At 46.0% G+C, this 18733-nt stretch overlaps 1 protein-coding gene across 2 annotated transcripts in view; it reads left to right on the top strand.

Annotated features, from left to right (window-relative positions):
* The window catches only part of NTRK3 (neurotrophic receptor tyrosine kinase 3), a 245009-nt gene that overhangs the window by 194859 nt on the left and 31417 nt on the right, over positions 1–18733 (top strand). For both annotated transcript variants that reach the window (XM_026121296.2, XM_026121297.2), the window contains exons 14-15: positions 1479–1651; positions 8090–8333. In XM_026121296.2, the coding sequence (XP_025977081.2) occupies positions 1479–1651; positions 8090–8333 (417 nt within the window). The remainder of the gene's footprint in view (positions 1–1478; positions 1652–8089; positions 8334–18733) is intronic.

The raw sequence follows: 18733 nt of genomic DNA, 5'->3' as shown, positions 1-18733 counted from the left end.
GCTACCTCTCCTATCTCCACCGGGAGATTCGAGGCTTGAGGAAAAGGTGAATTTGTGAATAAACAACAGCAGAGCTGCCTAGCATCCCCCCGTACTGAGGGATAAACAGAGTGCAGAAAGCAAAGAGTTGGGCTGAATTTGGAGGTAGATGGAATGAAGTCACCTTGACTCCTTTCTGACCACCGCTGGTGCACAGTTGAAGCCAGCACTGGTACAGAGTAGTTCCGGCCACACGGGCCACAGCATGTGGCAAGGGGCAGTGGAGGATGGAGGGAATACAATGGAAACCAGATGACTCAAAACCAGAATAACCTCTTCCTTTCCTTAAGCATTTGTGAAAACCATGCTGATTCTCAAGGTTGTCCCATCTTGTCAAATGTTTTGGACTTCATCTTTTTTATTACGTGCTCACAGGAGAGCCCTCCCTTAGTATCCTGTGATGACAACACAGTGTTTTCAAACTCTCTCTCCTATGCAACAACACAATAATGCATAAAGAAGCCAGCGTCCCTCCTTGGATAACCCTGCCCCCTCGCCAGGGGCACCCAGAGTAATGTCTTCACAGCTGCCCTGCAATACCAAGCCTGTGCGCCCAGCCTGGAGCCTGCAAACTACCCTGCAATGGCAAAATGGTGTGCCTGAATGTGGAAGATGAGATATTCTCAATAAGGATACTGAGTTCAGCATCAATCTGTCAGAGAAGCTGTTATAAACAGCAGGGAATAAAAACATGATTTTAAAAATTATGAGAAAAGACTTGACAGTGTCCTTCTTCAGAGGCAGTTTGAAAAATCCGCACAATAACTGCACAGCCAGGCAAATCCATCTTCTGAATAAAGGCAGTATAGTCAGCTATTTCAAAATGAAAGACAGATAGCAAGGACTGACTGGCTCAGGAATTTAATAATAATGAGATATGAAGCCATTCACCCCCAGGTCACCAGTACAAATCCTATCCAAGCTGGGAATAATTGGAAGCTATTACCCTCGGAGGAATGTTTGCTGCTGCCTGGGAAATGAGCTGGGGAACCTGCTGTGCCAGTAACTACGTGTAGGAAACACTGAGGTGGTACCACCAGCACCTGCTGCCAGACCTCCTGGTGACACTGGGCTGGGGGCAGTGGTTCATCTCCTCCTCCTTCCCCATCAGCTCCTCTGCAATGTCCTGAGACTCAAGCAAAAGCCCTGAGGAGCAAAAGCCTCTTGGTGGCCGCCTCCTGGGGCAGTGTCTCAGCAGTGTTTGGCAGGGTTGTGTGAGGGGGCACTTCTGAGCTGACTGAAAGCACTCAGCCATGCTACCATGGTGCAGAGCCTGGGCTAGCAGCCTGCCTCCCAGCACTGCTCTCAGCTTTGTCCGTGCTTTGAGCCTGCTTGTAGCAGAACATGTCAAGGGCAGGAGATGGAGCAATCTAGCTTTGTTTGTTCTGGCTTTGCCCTCATCTGAGCCATCCTCTATGTGTCTGTGCCCCTTCTTTCAGGCACTGAAAGACCCCACCTTGGCAGCCCGTAAGGACTTCCAGAGGGAGGCAGAGCTGCTCACCAACCTGCAGCATGAGCACATCGTAAAGTTTTATGGTGTCTGCGGCGACGGCGACCCACTCATCATGGTCTTTGAATACATGAAGCATGGGGACCTGAATAAGTTCCTGAGGTAAGTGTGAGAGAGGGTGTGGGAGACGCGATATAGCTATCTCTGCAACCCTGGTGTGGTTTGTTGTAAATCTGTGTTGCTTCTGGGACACTGCTGCCTCCTGGATGCTGACGGGCTGGTAATGAGAGCTGGTTGTTCCAAAGGCAGCTTGTAGATGATGATGGTCCTCACCATCAAGTCTTTTGGAGAGATGGGCAGAGAGGAACCTCGTGACGTTCAATGTGTATAGTGCAGAGTCCCGCACCTAAGGAAGAATAACCCCATGCACAGGTACTGGGTGGGGGCTGACCTGCTGCAAAACGGCTCTGCAGAGAAAGTCCTGGGGGTCCTGGTGGACAACAAATTGACAATGAGCCAGCAATGTGCCCTTGTGGCAAAGAAGGCCAATGGTGTCCTGGGCTGCACTAGGCAGAGCGTTGCCAGCAGGTCGAGGGAAGTGATCCTTCCCCTCTACTCAGCCCTGGTGAGGCCACATCTGGAGTACTGTGTCCAGTTCTGGGATCCCCAATATGAGAGAGACATGGAGCTACTAGAGTGAGTCCAGCAAAGGGCTCCTAGAATGATTAAGGGACAGGAGCATCTCTCGTGAGGAAAGGCTGAGACAGCTGGGACAGTTTAGCCTGGAGAAGAGAAAACTGAGGGGGGAGCTTGTCAATGTGTATAAATATCTGAAGGAAGGGTGTAAAAAGGATGGGACCAGACTGTTTTCAGTGGTGCCCAGCGATAGGAAGAGAGGCAATGGGCACACACTGAAACACAGAAAGTTCTATTTGAACAGAAGAAAAATATTTTTTACTGTGAGGGTGACTGAGCATGGGAACAGGTTGCCTAGAGTTTGTGGAGTCTGTATCCTTGAAGATATTCAAAAGCCATGTGGATAAGGTCCTTGACAATGTGCTCTAGGTGTACCTGCTTGAGCAGGGGGACTGGATTAGATGATCTTTAAAGGTACCTTCCAACCTCAACCATTCTGTGACAAGATTTAATGTTTAGTCCAGTCCCCCGCATTTCTTCTTAGGCAGTCCTAGCAGCCATCCTAGTGAGCCACGAGAAACAGACTTGTCTTTTCCCACCCCAGCAAGTTTGAAACAGCAGGAAGCGTGGCTGCAATCTTTATCCATATCTGATGGGGGTAGGAAGACAATAAAGCCATGCCCTACCTGCTTCTGAAGGAAGAAGGTCACCAGCCATCAGTCCCCATCTCATTCAGCTCCTGGTTCAGTAGCACCAGAGGCAAAATACTCCCTAGAGAAACTTTCTGCAGTCCTTGATCTGACTGATATCCTAGGTGTTTAATGATGTCTAGTTCTCATATTCATAAAAGAGTTGAGAAATTCTGGAGGGGTCTCCTAGGTCCATCACCGGGCTTTTGTTCCCTGAGCCTTTTTGGACAGAGATACTGACTGAGGTACAAAATGTCCTAATCCACAGCACCAAGCTACTCAGGAAGTTAGGCCTGACTAAGTGCTGTAATTGCCTTCCCTGCCTTTAGAGAGATGCACATTGCCAGATCCTCCCCAGCATCCTGTAACCAGTTTGTAAACATAAGGCCAATCATTTGTACACCCTGAATCTGCCAGCGGTGAGGGGCAGGGAGCAACTGTGGGAGGATGTTTGTTCTCTGGAGGATGATCTGTTCTCCCATGATACAGAAATTATGCTCTGAGACCTGCATGCAAGTGGAGTTGTACTTACCTCTCAAAATAATTAGTAGTTTTATTTCCCAGTATTTAGAAAATTGGGCCCTTGATATTTTCTTGTTTTGACTGCTAAGTGCGAACATGGTTGCATGAGGAACAAGAAGCTTGAACATATGTGGTCTAGATCTGGGGCTGAGATACACTCTCTGATTATTATTCCACCATCAGTCAATTTCTGACCAGGGAAAAACAAACACATTCCCAGAAGTTTTCATTTTTAAGCAGTCACCTATATCATAAAGGCAATGGGTAAAGGATCCCAGAAGTTTGTTCTTCCTCTGCCAAGCAGTGCCAAACTGTCTGCAGCTCCCTTGGAGCGTTCACAGGGCAGTGGCTGAGCTGGAAACACCTGCACATTGGTTTTCCCCCCTCATTTTGGCATGGTTGTGTATAGATGAAATACGATTTCCTAGTTCAGTCCCTCTCTCATGCTCTGGATAGATGAGATCATTGATGAGCTAGGAAGAGTGAAGGCTGTCACTGTATTAGCCTTGCAGAGCTCCTTCTCAGTCATGTTCAAAGGAGAACAGCCTTGGTTACCCTGCATCTCCCTGTTGCGTTACCCTGTCTTGCAAGGGGCCCAGCAACCTTCTAGCAGCGACTGACTGAGCTCTGCCTACCAGCACGTAGCTTTGTATTTGGCTGAAACAGTGTTTTTGCTCAGATTGGAGTTGCAGTATTAAGGACAATATTTCAGCCTCATGACTGAAGGAAAGCAGTCAAAAGAAGAGCATGGGAGACCACATTCTTGAAGTTCTTCACAAGGAAGAGCAGATAATTGAACCATCTTTTTTCCTGGCAGAAGTAGTAGCTTTATTCTCCTTAGAGTAGATAGATATTACAGATGAAGCATAGCTTCCTTCACCGCTCTAATTGACCTCCCAAAAAGAATAGTCCAAAACAGGCTCTCGAACTGTCTCAGTGGGATATCTTGTGCCCACTGGCAACATCTAATGTAATTGCTTTACACAGATAGGGCTCTTAAAACTGCCGCTGTGGTGGAGCCATGTACCCCCCACACTTCCACACCACAACCCTGCCCTGAGACATAGCCATGTCTCAGAGGGAAACATCGGTGTCCTGGGAGGACAGGACCAGTCCGGGTGACAATGGAGAGAAAGGCTCTCTTTCTTATTATCTTTGGCCATCATGAAGGAAGACAAACTTTCCAGAAGCACGGTTGCTGAGATTACAACCTCACATCTTTCAGCTGAATTTAACTGCCAGCTTTTCCCCTTTATGCAGCAAGTAGCCACAAGCTCCCATCTCTGCATGTTGATATGTGATAGGCAGTGAAATTCATTCGTGTCCCAAAGGAAGCTGGCTTTTGGGACAAGGGAGCTTATACCCAACAAATGGGGACTTAAAATACTAAAGGAGAGAGAGTCTTAGGCTTTGTTTGTCAAATCAGCTCTTTGCTATCCTCACAGCAGAACTGGTCAGAAACTCTGGGGAATAGAGGCTGCAAGGAGGTCAGAGAGGGTCAGTGATATGGCATCCCTTGGTGGATAACAGTTTTTATTGCAGCACAATTCATCCAGCCCCCAGCTGGAGATGGTTTGCTCCCAGGTATCAGAGACCAGGGGTGCTGGGAGTCTGTCAGACAGTCAAATGAGCTTTTCCAAGCTTAACGGCACCTCTCAGTGGAAATTGGAAAAGCAGTAAAATGGAAGATGCTCACTTTAGACCCAACTTCCTCGAGAAAAGCACCATAAATAAATTCCTCTAGGTGTTGTTACGCCTTCCTGGGCTTCCCAGAGAAAACACTGGCCTGTAAAGGCAACCACAGTGGCACAGGAAGACACTACGATCAACGCCTACCAGCTGGGCTAGAGACAGCATGTGTTGAGATGGGCTCTGCGGACCTCCCAGCACTCCTTCCTATCTGTAAGACCATCGCTGGTGGTACAACAGCGTAGCCTGCTCTCAGCACTGAGAGGGCATGTGCAGCTGCAGGGACCTGGCTGGTAGACAAGGGATAGTGAAATGACAGCTTATTCTGAACGATCCTGCCATGAAGTACGGACATCACTCTCTGGGAAACAGAGTATCCTGGTGTACGCAGGGCCTGGAGGGCTGTGCCAGGCTCTGTCCTGGCAGCTCTCTGAGCACGCAGACTGCTGCTCCAGGGGTCTGTAGTGCTCAGGTGACCTCCTTCCCTCTCCACTTACCAAATATCGCTATCGCTTTCTCCCTTTCCATTACTGTTTTTCAAGCTGTTGTTTCTGTCGCAGCAGCACCAACTTTGAATTACAGACATTTGTACTTTGCCATTATAAACTCTCTTTGCAGTCTATAGTAAAGTTGTCCTCATTTGCTGTTAACTGAAAAAGGGAAAAGGTTTTGTTTGACAAGTTGCATAATTCTGAGGTTTTTGTGTCAGTCCTTCCAGTGGAGCTGTTTTCAGCAGCCCTACAGCTGCACAGTCTTGGGACAAAAGGAGAAATTTCAGCAGAGAGAGCATGCAGTCTGAGGGGCGATTTTTCTAACCCATGTCAACAAAAGCCTCCATCACTCTATAAAAGAAAAAATTCTTTGACAGACACCCATCCAATCTTGCTGTCTTTTTGTAAAGTTGAATTAGACAGTTTGCTCCAAGAAGGGATGGCCAGAGCTCTCATATTCCCTGCAGCTGCCTTGATGCAACCAAATGCACTAGTATCTCTCATTAATCTCATGAACGTGCTTTCTTCTGGACCATACCCACGTGGGATGGAGAAGGGGATGGAGGGAGGATGATCTATAATATAGGACATATATGTACAAAGAACCAATGAAATAAAAGTATTGGCTGACCATTTCTTAAACTTAACCTATTCCCTTCAGATAGATTTCTTTGGTGGCAATTATTGTACTCAAAATAGGTGGCAGTAACGAGTTACTAATACGTCCTTCACTTTGCAGCTAGCTCTACACTAGGAATGCTTACCCTTGATGACAACAAGTATCAGCTGCTGCTAAACAAAGTGTATTTGCAAAGCATGACCAGTACAAACTGTCCAGCACATATTTGGAAGCTCTTGTTTGTCCTGGTTTGCTGTTTTTAGTTAATTTGTTCAGTCCTGGCTCGGTTGCACCTGCTGTCAATATCTGTTATCACCAACAGGTAATTTCCTGGGGCAAATCACACTGTGTGAGGTTTAAATGAGACATCAAGCAGTCATCTTTGCATATGCTCTTCTGCAGCTCCTCCTTGCATGTAGCAGTTCTTCCAGTGTGCCATCTTCACCCACAATCCCCTCCTGCCTCAGGGGATTCCCTTGGCATCTCCAGCCCTGCAGGCTCTGCAGGATTCTTCCCACTAGCTCATCCCACACTGGCTGCAGTGTCACTTGCTTGGGGCTCCTGAAACATACCTGGCTCCTCAGCACTCATTTCTGGAGTTTGTCTCATCTTTCAGCTGTCCTCCTGTTACGAGGAGGGGAGCTTCAGAACCATATTCCCCATGGTAGGGCAGCAGGAGGTGGTTGAAGGCAAGGGTATATGAAAAACTACGTCAGTTGAACCCCAAATGTCTGGATGCTAATCCCTTTGCATGCCCTCAAGCCCAACAGAATAACTAAGGAACAGAGACAAAGGAAAAAAACAGTTTTGATCTTGTTATGGGTTGTTTAGTCCCATGTCAAGAAGGAGGTAAAGCGCTGTACAGGCAATTTCAATTTGCAAGCTCTCTGTGGGGTTACTGTTGATGACGGGGGTGAAATGCCAAGAATCATTTCAAAGAGAATAGTTTGAAAGCCTCAGAGGAAAAGCCATGCTGTATCTTAGTCACAAGGAGGAAGGTCACAGTAAATCTCTTCCTTTTCCCTAAGTATGAGGGCTTTTGTTATTCCACCTTCACACAGGCTACCACAGGGTGAGGTCCACCAGGGGAAGGAACATCACAGAGGGAGCATGGCAAAGCCAGGCTTGGTACACAGTGCGGGAAGGGATTAAAAGAGGGGGCAGGACAGGAATGAGGCTGACCTTAAGTCCTGCATTTACAATACACTTGGTTCAGCAAAATATTTCCCTTTATTGCCCAGGATGTTCTCTGTATTTGTTGACATCCAGGTCTAACCTCTGCAGGCCTCTGCTCCTGCCTTTCCAGTTTACAGTAGCTGCACTACCTCTGGGATAGCTTAGGATATAAAATGTGTTTTCCAGAGGCAAAGCTGCCGGTGTTCTTCTGAAACCTTTTCTGTGATATCTGGTTGTATTGGTGTCAACTAGGAGGAGGATATTTGGTGGACTGGTGTTTGGTGGAAATAGAGGAGGCTGTGTGGGGATTAAGGAGGAGACTAGGCAACAAGGATATGATGGCTGTGGAAGAAAAAGGGGTGATATCTCTACCTCTGGAAAGGTTTCCAAGGTGTAAGAGTTAACTGGAGTGAACATGTAAATATCTGGAGGCTTATTAGTTTTGGATAGGTCTTACAAGAGAAGAAGGGCCATGTTGCATCAAGCCAATGGTCCCTCTATCCCAGGAGTCTGTGTCCATCTGTGGCCATAAGAAGCTGCCTGGAGAAGCGTAAGGATAGGAGAAGGATGTAGGACACCCACTCACCCACCAAATGTTCTCCCAACCTCCTGTTCTCTTAAGTTTTCCATTTTTCTTTCCACTGGAGCTGTGTGTACGTCTTCACCAAGCAGAAAGTTGGGGGCTAATCCCCCCTGGAAACAGAGACCGTGTGGGATTCCTATCTCCTGGTCACTTTGGAGACCCAACTCTATGCTTTTTGCTTCTTCCTCCCTATAGGGCACATGGCCCAGATGCTATGATCCTCGTGGATGGGCAGCCTCGACAAGCCAAAGGGGAGCTAGGGCTATCCCAGATGCTCCACATCGCTAGCCAGATCGCCTCTGGAATGGTGTACCTTGCCTCCCAGCACTTTGTCCATAGAGACCTGGCAACCAGGAACTGCTTGGTTGGAGCCAACCTGCTGGTGAAGATTGGAGACTTTGGGATGTCAAGAGATGTCTACAGCACTGATTACTACAGGGTAAGGCAGCTCCAGCAGCAGTCTGATGCTCAGAGCAAAGAGAGATTAGGAAATATTACAGTAAATCATTTGGAGCTCTGGGCTCACCCACTTGGTTATTCCCTCACTGAAACACGCACATGGATGTCCACCACCCACACTTGTGTGTGCCTGATCCCTGAACTGCTGTCCTCATTCCTTTATAGTCTTAGGCATGCGTATAATTCAGACATCCATGCAGCTGCCTACACACAGAACGTGCTCTGATATTCCAGCACACAGTCTTACACTTTGGGTCAGCTCTGAAGTCACTCCTTTTTTTCTTCTTACTTTTTCTCTCTCTTTTTTTGAAGACTTTCATAAATTAAAGGTAATCCAAAGAGGGTGACAAAGATGATTAAAAGACTACAGGCTGTGACCTCTGGTGTTAGATTAAAGAAACTTAATACAGGGGCCTAGAAAAAGGCAACCGAAAGACTGACTGATAAGTGCATAAAATATGGAAGAGGAAATAATAGGCAATTCAGGCTTGACCTCAAAACACTTTTTCCAGCAGGGACATCATTTAGACAATGGAATAATTTGCCAGAGGTAGGTTGCTGAGGGCCTGTCATTAAAGAAGTTCAGGAAGTGACTAGATAAAAATGCCTGAATTCAGTGCAGAGGCCAATCCTGCACTAGTCTCTGGGGACTGACTCGATGAGTCAGGAATGCCTTTCCAGCCATATCTTCTGTGATTTACACTCACACTTTCCCCTTGCCTTGCACGCTCCCTTTGCGCCAGTCTGCACTGCCCTATCTGCCTGGGATGGCAGCATCCCCATGGGGGGAATATTTCTCATCCTTCCTCAACTATAGGAAAAGCTGATGTGTAAAGCTTTTGAAGGATACCAGAGGAAGGGCTTGTCACTGGACCACCCACTACAGGCTAAGAAGAGATTCTTTGTCTGGTGCATGGTGTAAGGCTGGTTTATTTCTGGTTACAACAACATGGCTGTTTGGCTTTGATGCTGATTTTTATCAGCTACCTAAAAAAGGATTGACTTGTGATCTTGTTCTGATTCAAAAGGCTTGCTTTATGTGTTGGATTGCTAGGCAGATACCAAGCAGAGTTACTGCACTGAGGAGGAGGAAACAGGTGATCAGGTTTCTGCTAAGTCAAACCACCTTTCCAAGTCCAGGACATTGGCTTGACACTAAGCTTAATTATCAGTCAGGGAACAGACCTTAAAAACCCATGTTTGGAGAAGGTCTTGGGGAAGAGGGGTCCCCAGGGAAGAGAGGTGGCCAAGGTAGCATCACTGCAGAAACTTCAGTAAGCAGCAAGTAGGAAAAAGCAGAGCCAAGAGGAGGATGAGAAGCTGGCTCATGTGGTTCCCTATGCTCTGGCCTGGCTCCTTTCCTTCAGACCAATGTTAGAATTAAAGCCAGCCACAGCCAGTGCCATGATGTTTGAGAAAATCCCAGCAGAGGCTGTGTACCTGAAGCACCAAGAGCCTTCTCTGCAATGGGAGAGGGCCCCCAAGAAATGAGGATTGCAAAGATCTTCCTAGACCAATGTACCGTACTGGATTTTTTTTGCTTAATAGTGTCTCATAGACCTCATCCTGTCTGTGCAAATGCTTTGTTGGGGATTGTTCCATGCTCTCCCATGCAGTGTCATATGGCTTTTTTATTGGACTTTTCTCTGCTCACGTGACTCGTCATGCATGACCAAAGCAGTAACTAGTTATCACCTATTTACCAGAGGAAGAGCTGAACTTCAGACCAGCACAGCTTTAGAGAGACACTTTTGTTCTTAGGAGGTTTTCTTTTCTCTATTTCTACTGACTTTTCATACTTTTAGAACTTTTGATCAGTAAGGCCACGCTTTGCATGCACATAGACCTTTTCTTTGTTCTAAGAGGGATCCTAGCAAATTAAAGTGGTTTTGATTACCCATATTCACACTGATGGCATGAGGGACAGAAGGTTTAAATGAGTTGCACAAGGCCAAAGCAGGAGTCAGTGACAGAGCTGGGAAGCCCACCCATGCCATATTTCCCCATAGCTGAGAGCAGAACTCCAGGCACTAAGTGTCCTTCATCCCTCCTTCAGCCACAGCCTAGCCACATTCCTCCTGGAACATGAGGAGAACCCAGATACTTCATTCCTTAGTCTCCTGTAATCCCTATCTTGAGAGATGTGCTTACCAGGAGAGCACATGGAGCCTCTCACATTATTCACTCTTCTGGTGCATTCCCAGTTATGTGACAGTCTCTGGCTTTCCCCGCCTGCCTCCCCCTATCCATATTATGGCTGCATCCAGCTATTATCTCATACCTGCACAATTATCCTCCCCTCTCCCTCCACTCTAGCACAGCTGCTTTCTGTGCAGGCAGTAGCATGAGCCTTGCTGTCTCTGAACTGCGAAAGCCCTTTGGTTTCTATGTGGCAACTTGCACTTCTGAGTTCCCTGCAAGCACTAATAGTCAAACCTCTAAACACAAACTCCGACGTGACACTAATAGGGCCACATGGGGCTCATGTGAATTGACTGTATGAGACTTGACTGTAACTATACTATGAACAGGCATTCAATTCTTCCAACAAATGTGGATGAGAGAAACAATTTGGCTTAACAGCAGTTGTGCATTCATATTCTGAGTCTATCTTCCTTGCAACTTTAATTCCTAACATCCCCTGCACAAGAACTGGTTCTTCAAGGCTTCTGAGACAATCCTTTCAAGTGCACAGACCCATCACAAAAGGCACCAAGATAACCCAAATGATTAGGTTTTTTACTGGTGCAGAGAGAAACCAAGATGAGCCCAAGTATGAGAACCAAACTGCTCCTGGGATTCCACCATGGAAGGTGCATATGTGGCTTGAGCAAGGAATTTTGAAACTCTTTGGTATTGTCCCGTATCACATCTACAACCTGTCTGGTAGAATTCCCCAGATTGGATTCTCAGTGTTTTTGCACAACACCTTTCCGTTGTCCGTACAGTCTGCCATGCCCAGCAGTAGGACCTGGAGCAAAGTTCTGTTACAGGTGATTTCTATACAATATTGGTTTGCGTATCCAGGCTGCAGCCTTGGGACAATACTATAGTTTATCATTTTCTGGGAATACAGTGAAGGATTCCACCTGAAAGCTGACATAAAGTGACAGGTCTGGGGCTCTCTGCAGGCAGGTGTTTACTTTAGTCTACTGCGTCCCTGTGTTTGCTCCTGCCCAGGCCCGGCAAGCAAAGATACCTGGGCATGTGTATATGTGAGTGTGTTCCAGGCTGAGGATTAACTCCTAGGCATTTCCTTTCTTTCCCATTTTTAATCTTTTAAAACAAAGAAAAAAACACCATCTGGCTCCTGCATTTCTGGGATGCAAAAGTGCTTTACAAAGGTGAACTGCTTAATTTCCTGTTGCACATTTGAATACAGAAAACAAACATTTGTATAACAAAAACAGCAGACAGAATAGTTTCACTTCTCTGCAAGGCTCTCTACAAGGCGTTCAGGCTGAAGACAGATGCTTCCTTTTCCGTGTGCAGCACAGAGGCATCCCATCAGCTGTTGCCTTTAAACCTTTTTTCAACAAGTCAAGATGGAGAGGAGATGGTTATGGAGGTGGTAGGTTGGGGTTGCATCTGATTAGAAAGCAGAGGAAGGTGGAGGGACTGGGGAGAAAGGGAGAAGTATCCTAGTGTCTGGGTGAAGAGTAAAGGCAGGGATACTGAAGAAGCAGTTCTGCAACACACTGATTAATGTGTGATGTAATCTTTCATTTGGGTCTCTGTAGAAAAGCAGGATGGAATATACCCATATTGGAGAGAAAAGGCTTGGGCAGATTGTTTTTCCTTGCTTTTTCTTTCAAAAATGTGTCAACAGACTCTTTTTTAGGAATGACTCAGGACTGTGACAGCAGGCGGTGGGATGCTGCAGGTCAGGGACTTTGTGCCTCTAGCAAAGCTGAGTGTTGAGTCCGGGACTGCAGCAAGTCAGGCGCATGTATGCCCAGAGCTGCCTGGGGAACCGGGGACATCACAGCAGGGCAGGAGGTTCATCCAGAGCGGGGGCATCACTAGCGCTGGGCTGAGGACCCCCGGGCTGCTCTCTCACCCAGCAGACCAGGGTTTGACATCCCCTCAGAACCCTGCTGTGGCTCAGACTTCATCTGTGCTGCAGTGTAAGTCCAGGTCATTTTCCTTTCTCCCCTGAAATGAAAAATCCAGTTCCCAAACAAAACTGTGTGGCAGTTGCTCAGGACTGTCGGAGTTGCTAATTATGGAGGAAGCTGGGGGAAAAGGCAGTATTTTTTCATCTTTAGAAGAAAGCACAGTCTTAAAACCTAGCTGACAGTCTTTAATAACTTCCCAGGTAATGTCCTAACATGGGTGGGACATCAGCAGCGAAGTCTTAGGTCCAGTAGAGGAAGGATTTATGCAGTCTTTAAATTTCATTCAGATATCTCTCTCTCCAGGTCTCCTATGTCCTACCCTTCTGGCATTCTGCCCCAAATCCTGTGCTGTGCTTGAAACCTCTAGGGAATTTAGATGCATACTTTTGCAGAGGTCTCTCCTGAGCATATTCCAGGCTACAGAGCATCACACAGATGACACCCACTTGCCAAACAGACACACAGAGGATTTGCAAAGGGTTCTGAAAATATATTTCTATTTCTGGCAGCACAGAGCCAAACATAATAACAAAAAATGCTCCCTGCTTCTGTGTCCTCACTACTCTGGAGCATTCTTTGGATTTTGGAGAGACAAGGTTTGCAGGAAGAAGTAATAACTTTTATTAGAACATCTGATATTTTTGGAGGGGGAAAAAAGAATGAATTTTAGACACACAAGCCCTCTCTTGAGTTTTTTTGTTTTTTTCCAGTGATATCAGTTGGTTTAGTAAAAGATTAATATCTCTTCCTATGAACCTTGGCTCTCACATCCTTAGACCATCAGAAACAGAACAACATTTCTGCCATGACTTTGGCCTTAGGTTAGAATTCTTTAAAAAGTCTAGGGTCCCTCTGGCAAATGCATCCTCCTCTGAAGCCTGAAGAGTTACTCTGTCTTTCTCCTACTAACATTTTTTTCTTCTCTTTCTTTAAAATGGCTAAAGAAAAAACCATATTCTTTATAATTTTCAATACCCATTGTCAGGTTACCTTCTGATGGCCATCTGCCTCCTGATGACCCTCTCCCATCTAGATCATCTCCGACTTTATTTCTTCTCCCCTAGAGTTCAAAATTGTTTTCTTTTTCCTGGGCAACAATCAGCTATTTTTCCAGTGAAGTTTCCATGTGAGTAATAGATTACTGAGGCTTAGCAGCTGCCTGGGTCATGCTCCATTGGAGACTCATTCAGCATGGTAGATAAGACTAATAGAGAAGCCTTACATTGAAAACAGAGTTGATAGTCTGACTCAGACTTCCCCAGACAGAGGCAGGTTCCTAAACCTCAATGAAGACAGGCCCCAGACATCACCAAATGGTGCTCTGTTCCCACCAGCTTTGAACTCACTGCAGAGGGTTAGCTGTAGTCTACCCACCAGCGTTTTTTGTGCATCCTTGTCATGGCTTCTTAATGCCTGTGTGTATCCTTCAGCCATACAATGCCTGCTTTCATGCTCCTGCTGCTCTGTTTGTTGCTTTGCTTTCCATCTCACGCAGTGTGTTTACAGCATGGGAGGTCATTACTAGCAGAATGAAATCACTGTCCAGCCCTCTTAGTGCCCAGCTCTCTCCCCAAAAATGTGGATAGTGCAAGCTCTCTCAAGCAGTCCCTGAGGAGAGGAAGGCTGACCCCTCTCAAACACCTTGCTGTCCTTCCAGAAATGAGCTGAGCCCTGAAATGAAACCTTTCTCCCAGGATGCTGGGAAAGTAAATATATGTTCTACTGATGAAAGGACCTACAAGTGAAAAGTACTTTAATTTTCTCCTGTACCAACTGGGATCCTGGAGAACATGTCCTGCTTTGTCATATCTAAATGAGGAAGGGCAAGAAAGTCTCATGGTACCTTGGAGATGCTACCTGGAGACCCCTAGTATTGACACAGATGGGCCAACCAGGTAGAGTAGTCCTGCAGTCTTGCTATGTATAGGAGCCTGCATCTACTGTTGAAATTATTATATGACATTCCCAGCAACTTTTTACCCCTCACCCTAGCCCCTAATTTGATATTTCTTTCTTTGTTTTCATTGCTCATCCTTCCAGGTGAGCCCTGGCTGTCCCGCAAGGTGTGGCTCACAGCACCATGCCTCACTACTGCCCTTACTGGCAGTTCGGAGGCAAAAGAGCAAAGTTGCCCTGAACTTGTGGTAGGGCCAGAAACAGGGCAGGTGAGGGAAGTGCTCAGGTGTGGTTATGTGTGGTAGGTGTCTCCGTGCCAGTCCTGGCATGTTCTGTGCATAGGAAAAGTTGGTGCAATATTAAACGTGTTGGTCTTTGATATCTCTGTGGCTCCTATAAAAACCTCTGGAAATTGAATTGGCAGCACAGTTTCTTATCTCCTGAAAGGAAGATGTAAGAGCATCATCTTGTGTTTTAACCAGATATTTTTCCTTACCTCTTCCCCACTTCTCCACTGAGGGAAAAACAAATGTCGAAGAGTCTTTTTTTCTCCCCTTCCTCCTTCTGAAACATTAAGAGCCCTTCACACAAAGCAGCTCAAGTGCAGAGGAATTAATTGGGGAGATTAGGTTGTGTTGCATTTCTGGCATTTTCTCAGAAACGGTAATTGCCCTAATTCTCCACCCTGCCAAACCCTCCACTCGCAGCCTCTCCCCCCTTTCCTCACTGTCTACCTGTCCTTCTCATGCTTGAGTTGCTGTTGTCATGCTCTTGCCATTTATTTCATTTCAGTAATGAGAGAGATGTGGCTGGTGAAGAGCTCTCACAATCTAGTGACATCTTTGAAGCACAGACACAAAAGAGCAGTTTGTTTTGGGGAAATGAAAACTCCCTGCTATGGTACTTGACCTCCATGTTCACCTCTTCTGCTCAGGATACATTGCCGCAGCATTGCAAGTCATTTGGCTAAGACTTTTTGCTTAATACAGGCTGAATGCTCACCCAGACTCTGGCTTTCTGCTTAACCCCTCGACATGCCTCCCAAACCCTCACACACTTGCTGAGAACTAATCGAATTTATGATTTTTCGATCAAAGTTTGGTGCAGTTCCCAGAAGTTTGAGTTGAGGCATTTGCTTTCTCCCAGCAGCCCAACTGCCCTCCAGAAACCTTGGGAAGTTCAAAGCCTTTCAGTTTAGCTTCTTGCTGTTTTTTAACTCCTGAACTTCTATTTGCACAGGTCACAGATGTAGCCAAACAGGGAGGATTTATTGGGCAGCATGTCCTGACCTAGAAATCTGCTGATGTTCATGGCAGGTTCAGATCAAACAGAGGTGCTACTGTGGGTAGTAAAGCGATGGAATTCCTTGTCACATGAGATTGTAGGTGCCAGCAGTTGAAAAAGGTGGAAAAAGTGATTGAACAGAGTTGTGGAAGAAAAATAATCCATTATGGGATATGAAAACAGAAAGCCCTCCTCTGTCTCAGGAAATCCCTGTGCTGCTGATTACTGGGGCCTGGAAGACCATTGCAGGCATTCCACCATGGGCCAGGTCTGTTCTCATACTCGTCCCTAAGCTTTTCCTGTGGAGCTCTGACCCCAGCCTGGCTGGACTTCTGGTTGTTCGTACGAGCTGCCTAGCTTGCTCCCTGCTCCCCGGGGAGCTGGGAAGGGCTGCTGTGAATAACCATTAAATTTTGAACCCAGACAAATGGTGGTTGGACCCCAAGAAGACAGAGGTTCAGCTGAGTTCAGAAATCTGGGATCGTTTTTCCATATAGCCAAGCTTGCCCAAGCCTGTTTACCTCTGCTGTGATCACCTGAGACAGCAACTTTTCTGCTGGGATTTCTGGAGCCTTTTTCTTCAATGCATTTCCCTTTCAACAAAACCGAACTAAGAAGGGCAGGATTCTTTTCCATTTTCTGCTTATCCTGGGTGCAGCAAGTGGATCTAGAGAGGCAAAGAAGAGTACTTGTGATTCGCACCCATCCTTGAATTGTTTTTCCCCCCTCTGACTGTGAAACCTTTTTTACCCCTGTTCTAATTTCTGTTGTCCAACAGTGGTCCTTAAGTGAATATCCACCCGCTAGAGGCTGCTTGCATGCAGTGTGCTCCATTCTTCCCCCTCTCCCCACTCTGAATATCCCATTAGCCTGAAAGCTAGGAACATAGAAAAGAGCACAGTGCCTAGTTTCAAATCAGAGAGACTCTCCCGCGATGGAGATTCAGCAGAGCAGAGTCCTCTGTGGCATCACCAAAAAGCAAGATAGGATTTTGTATGGGGCAGGCCAGAGGAGCGGGTGGTTCCTGGACTTTACTAAAGTGGCCTGATTAAAAGTGTAAGTAGAGCAAAAGAAGGTGGAGAACTGCATGCTAGTGAGCTTCGGTATTCAAGCCCCAGATGCACCAGAAACAGCGTGTGTGTTTCGGAGCATGAGAAAAGGAACTGTTCACACTCTGGAGGAAGCACTGCCACTTGAAACTGAGCAAGACTTGGAGGTGTTAACCTTCTCCAGGTTGTTGGGCCCATATCTTCACCATGTCCCAACTAGTTGGCTGCTTACTCCTACCTTTCCACCTGTAGGAGTGTGGTCCTGGTACTCACTGCTGCGGAGGCAGCCAGGAGATCACCCATCAGTCAGGAAGGGTGGGGAACAGCCACAAACCTTGCAGGGAGAACTGAAGGCAGAGAACTTACAAGCTAGTTCAATGGGAGTGGAGATAAATTATGACTTGGCTTGCTTTTTTTTTTTAAAAAAAAAAAAACATGTGGAGTGGTTTTTTAAGTGATAGATTTCCTGAGTGGCCTTGCTTGAAGACAAACTGAAGACCTCACTAGAAAAATTAACATCCAAACATCTTGTCCTTCTTAATTAAGACATCTACATGGAAAGAAACCATTTCTTCTCTTTTTTTTTCTTTTTCCCCCTGATTCCTGCATGGTTGGAATTCCCACAGGCTTTCCCCTTCTCATCTCCCCCATTCCACAGTCTCTCTCACAGACACTGAGAGCCCCTTCTCCAAGGCAGCTGGATGGAAAAAGCTCCTATTTGCAAGCAGCTGTCTTTAATAAACAGGCTGTTTAGGGCTAGGCTGTCAAAGAGAGCATGTTCAATGTACAATCAAGGGGCAACGATGCACAAAATTGCACACATGCAGAAATAGGAATCCTTTCTTGGTGTGTGTTGAGCTTTGAACGCTTAAGTGATTCCACTTCTCTCTTCCCCATCCAATTATGTGGGCAACATATGATAAGATTGCTAAATGAATTAATGATGGAAATTTTTATACTGCCTAATCAATGTTCTTCTGCTCAATACAAGGCATGCCCCCCCGCTCTATCCCAATTTGTATTCCCATTTGCACTTTGAAAACACAAGTTCACCTTCTCATATTTGGGCTGTGGTGAGCAAGAGGAAAAACAGCAGCATTTCTATTGAAAATGTTCACAGTTACAGAGTTTCTTTCTTGCATTAAGGAGAAGTAATACACGGACCATGATAAGCCCTGCCAAACCCATGATTCAAGGTTTAAAGAGGCATCCCGTGGAGGCCAGAAAGAGCTTTTCTCTGTTTCAGTCGTATGGCCTTACAAAAATGGCCAGCAACCTTATAAACAGACACTGGATGATAATTTTTCAGAGCATCACAAAGGCAAGATGCCAGATTTTATGGGCCAGTAGACTGATCCAATATAGCAAATCCTGTGTTCCACTGTGGATTCTGAGACCAAATTATCAATTAATGTGAAGTATTAAAAAAATCCAAATCTCTTTTAGTTCTCTGCAGTCATTAGTGACAAGATGCAATATCTATAACTCAAATGCTTTGCCAACATCCCCTGGCAACAAGGCAGAAACTCCATTCCCACTTTTTCCGATACATACAAGGAAAACATATGAGATCAGTGTTTTTTACAGTCAGATTCGGCTGCCTCTTTGTATTTACTTAGACAGAGGAATAAATCAGGTTTGGGTTACTCTCTGGGTTAGTTATTTGTTATTGGAATAAATGCATGGTAATAGAACTGACGAAGATGTTTCTCTTTCAGCTCCGTGTCTGAGGTAGAATTTGCTTTGTTCTGCACTATATTATATTGATGTTTTTTTCCATTGCTGATGACTTCATCTGCTCTGCTTCTTTCCAATGTCCATACCTCTGCCACAGCTGGCTTTAGGACGCAGCTTTTTGTGATAGATCTTTCTTTTCTTTTTCCTCTAACAGTAACATTGTAATGCAGAGGCAATTTAAACAAGCATCATGAAACAATTTTGTAAGCCTTGCTCCCACCCATTTCCTACCTCAACTCTTTGGGAAGGGAGCAAAGCACTTGGGAGGCTAGTCAGGCATTCACAGGGCAGTTCCC

This window comes from Dromaius novaehollandiae, chromosome 10 (assembly GCF_036370855.1).
Source record: "Dromaius novaehollandiae isolate bDroNov1 chromosome 10, bDroNov1.hap1, whole genome shotgun sequence".
In the NCBI taxonomy this organism is placed as follows: domain Eukaryota; kingdom Metazoa; phylum Chordata; class Aves; order Casuariiformes; family Dromaiidae; genus Dromaius; species Dromaius novaehollandiae.
This window is presented reverse-complemented; position numbering and strand designations above follow the sequence as displayed.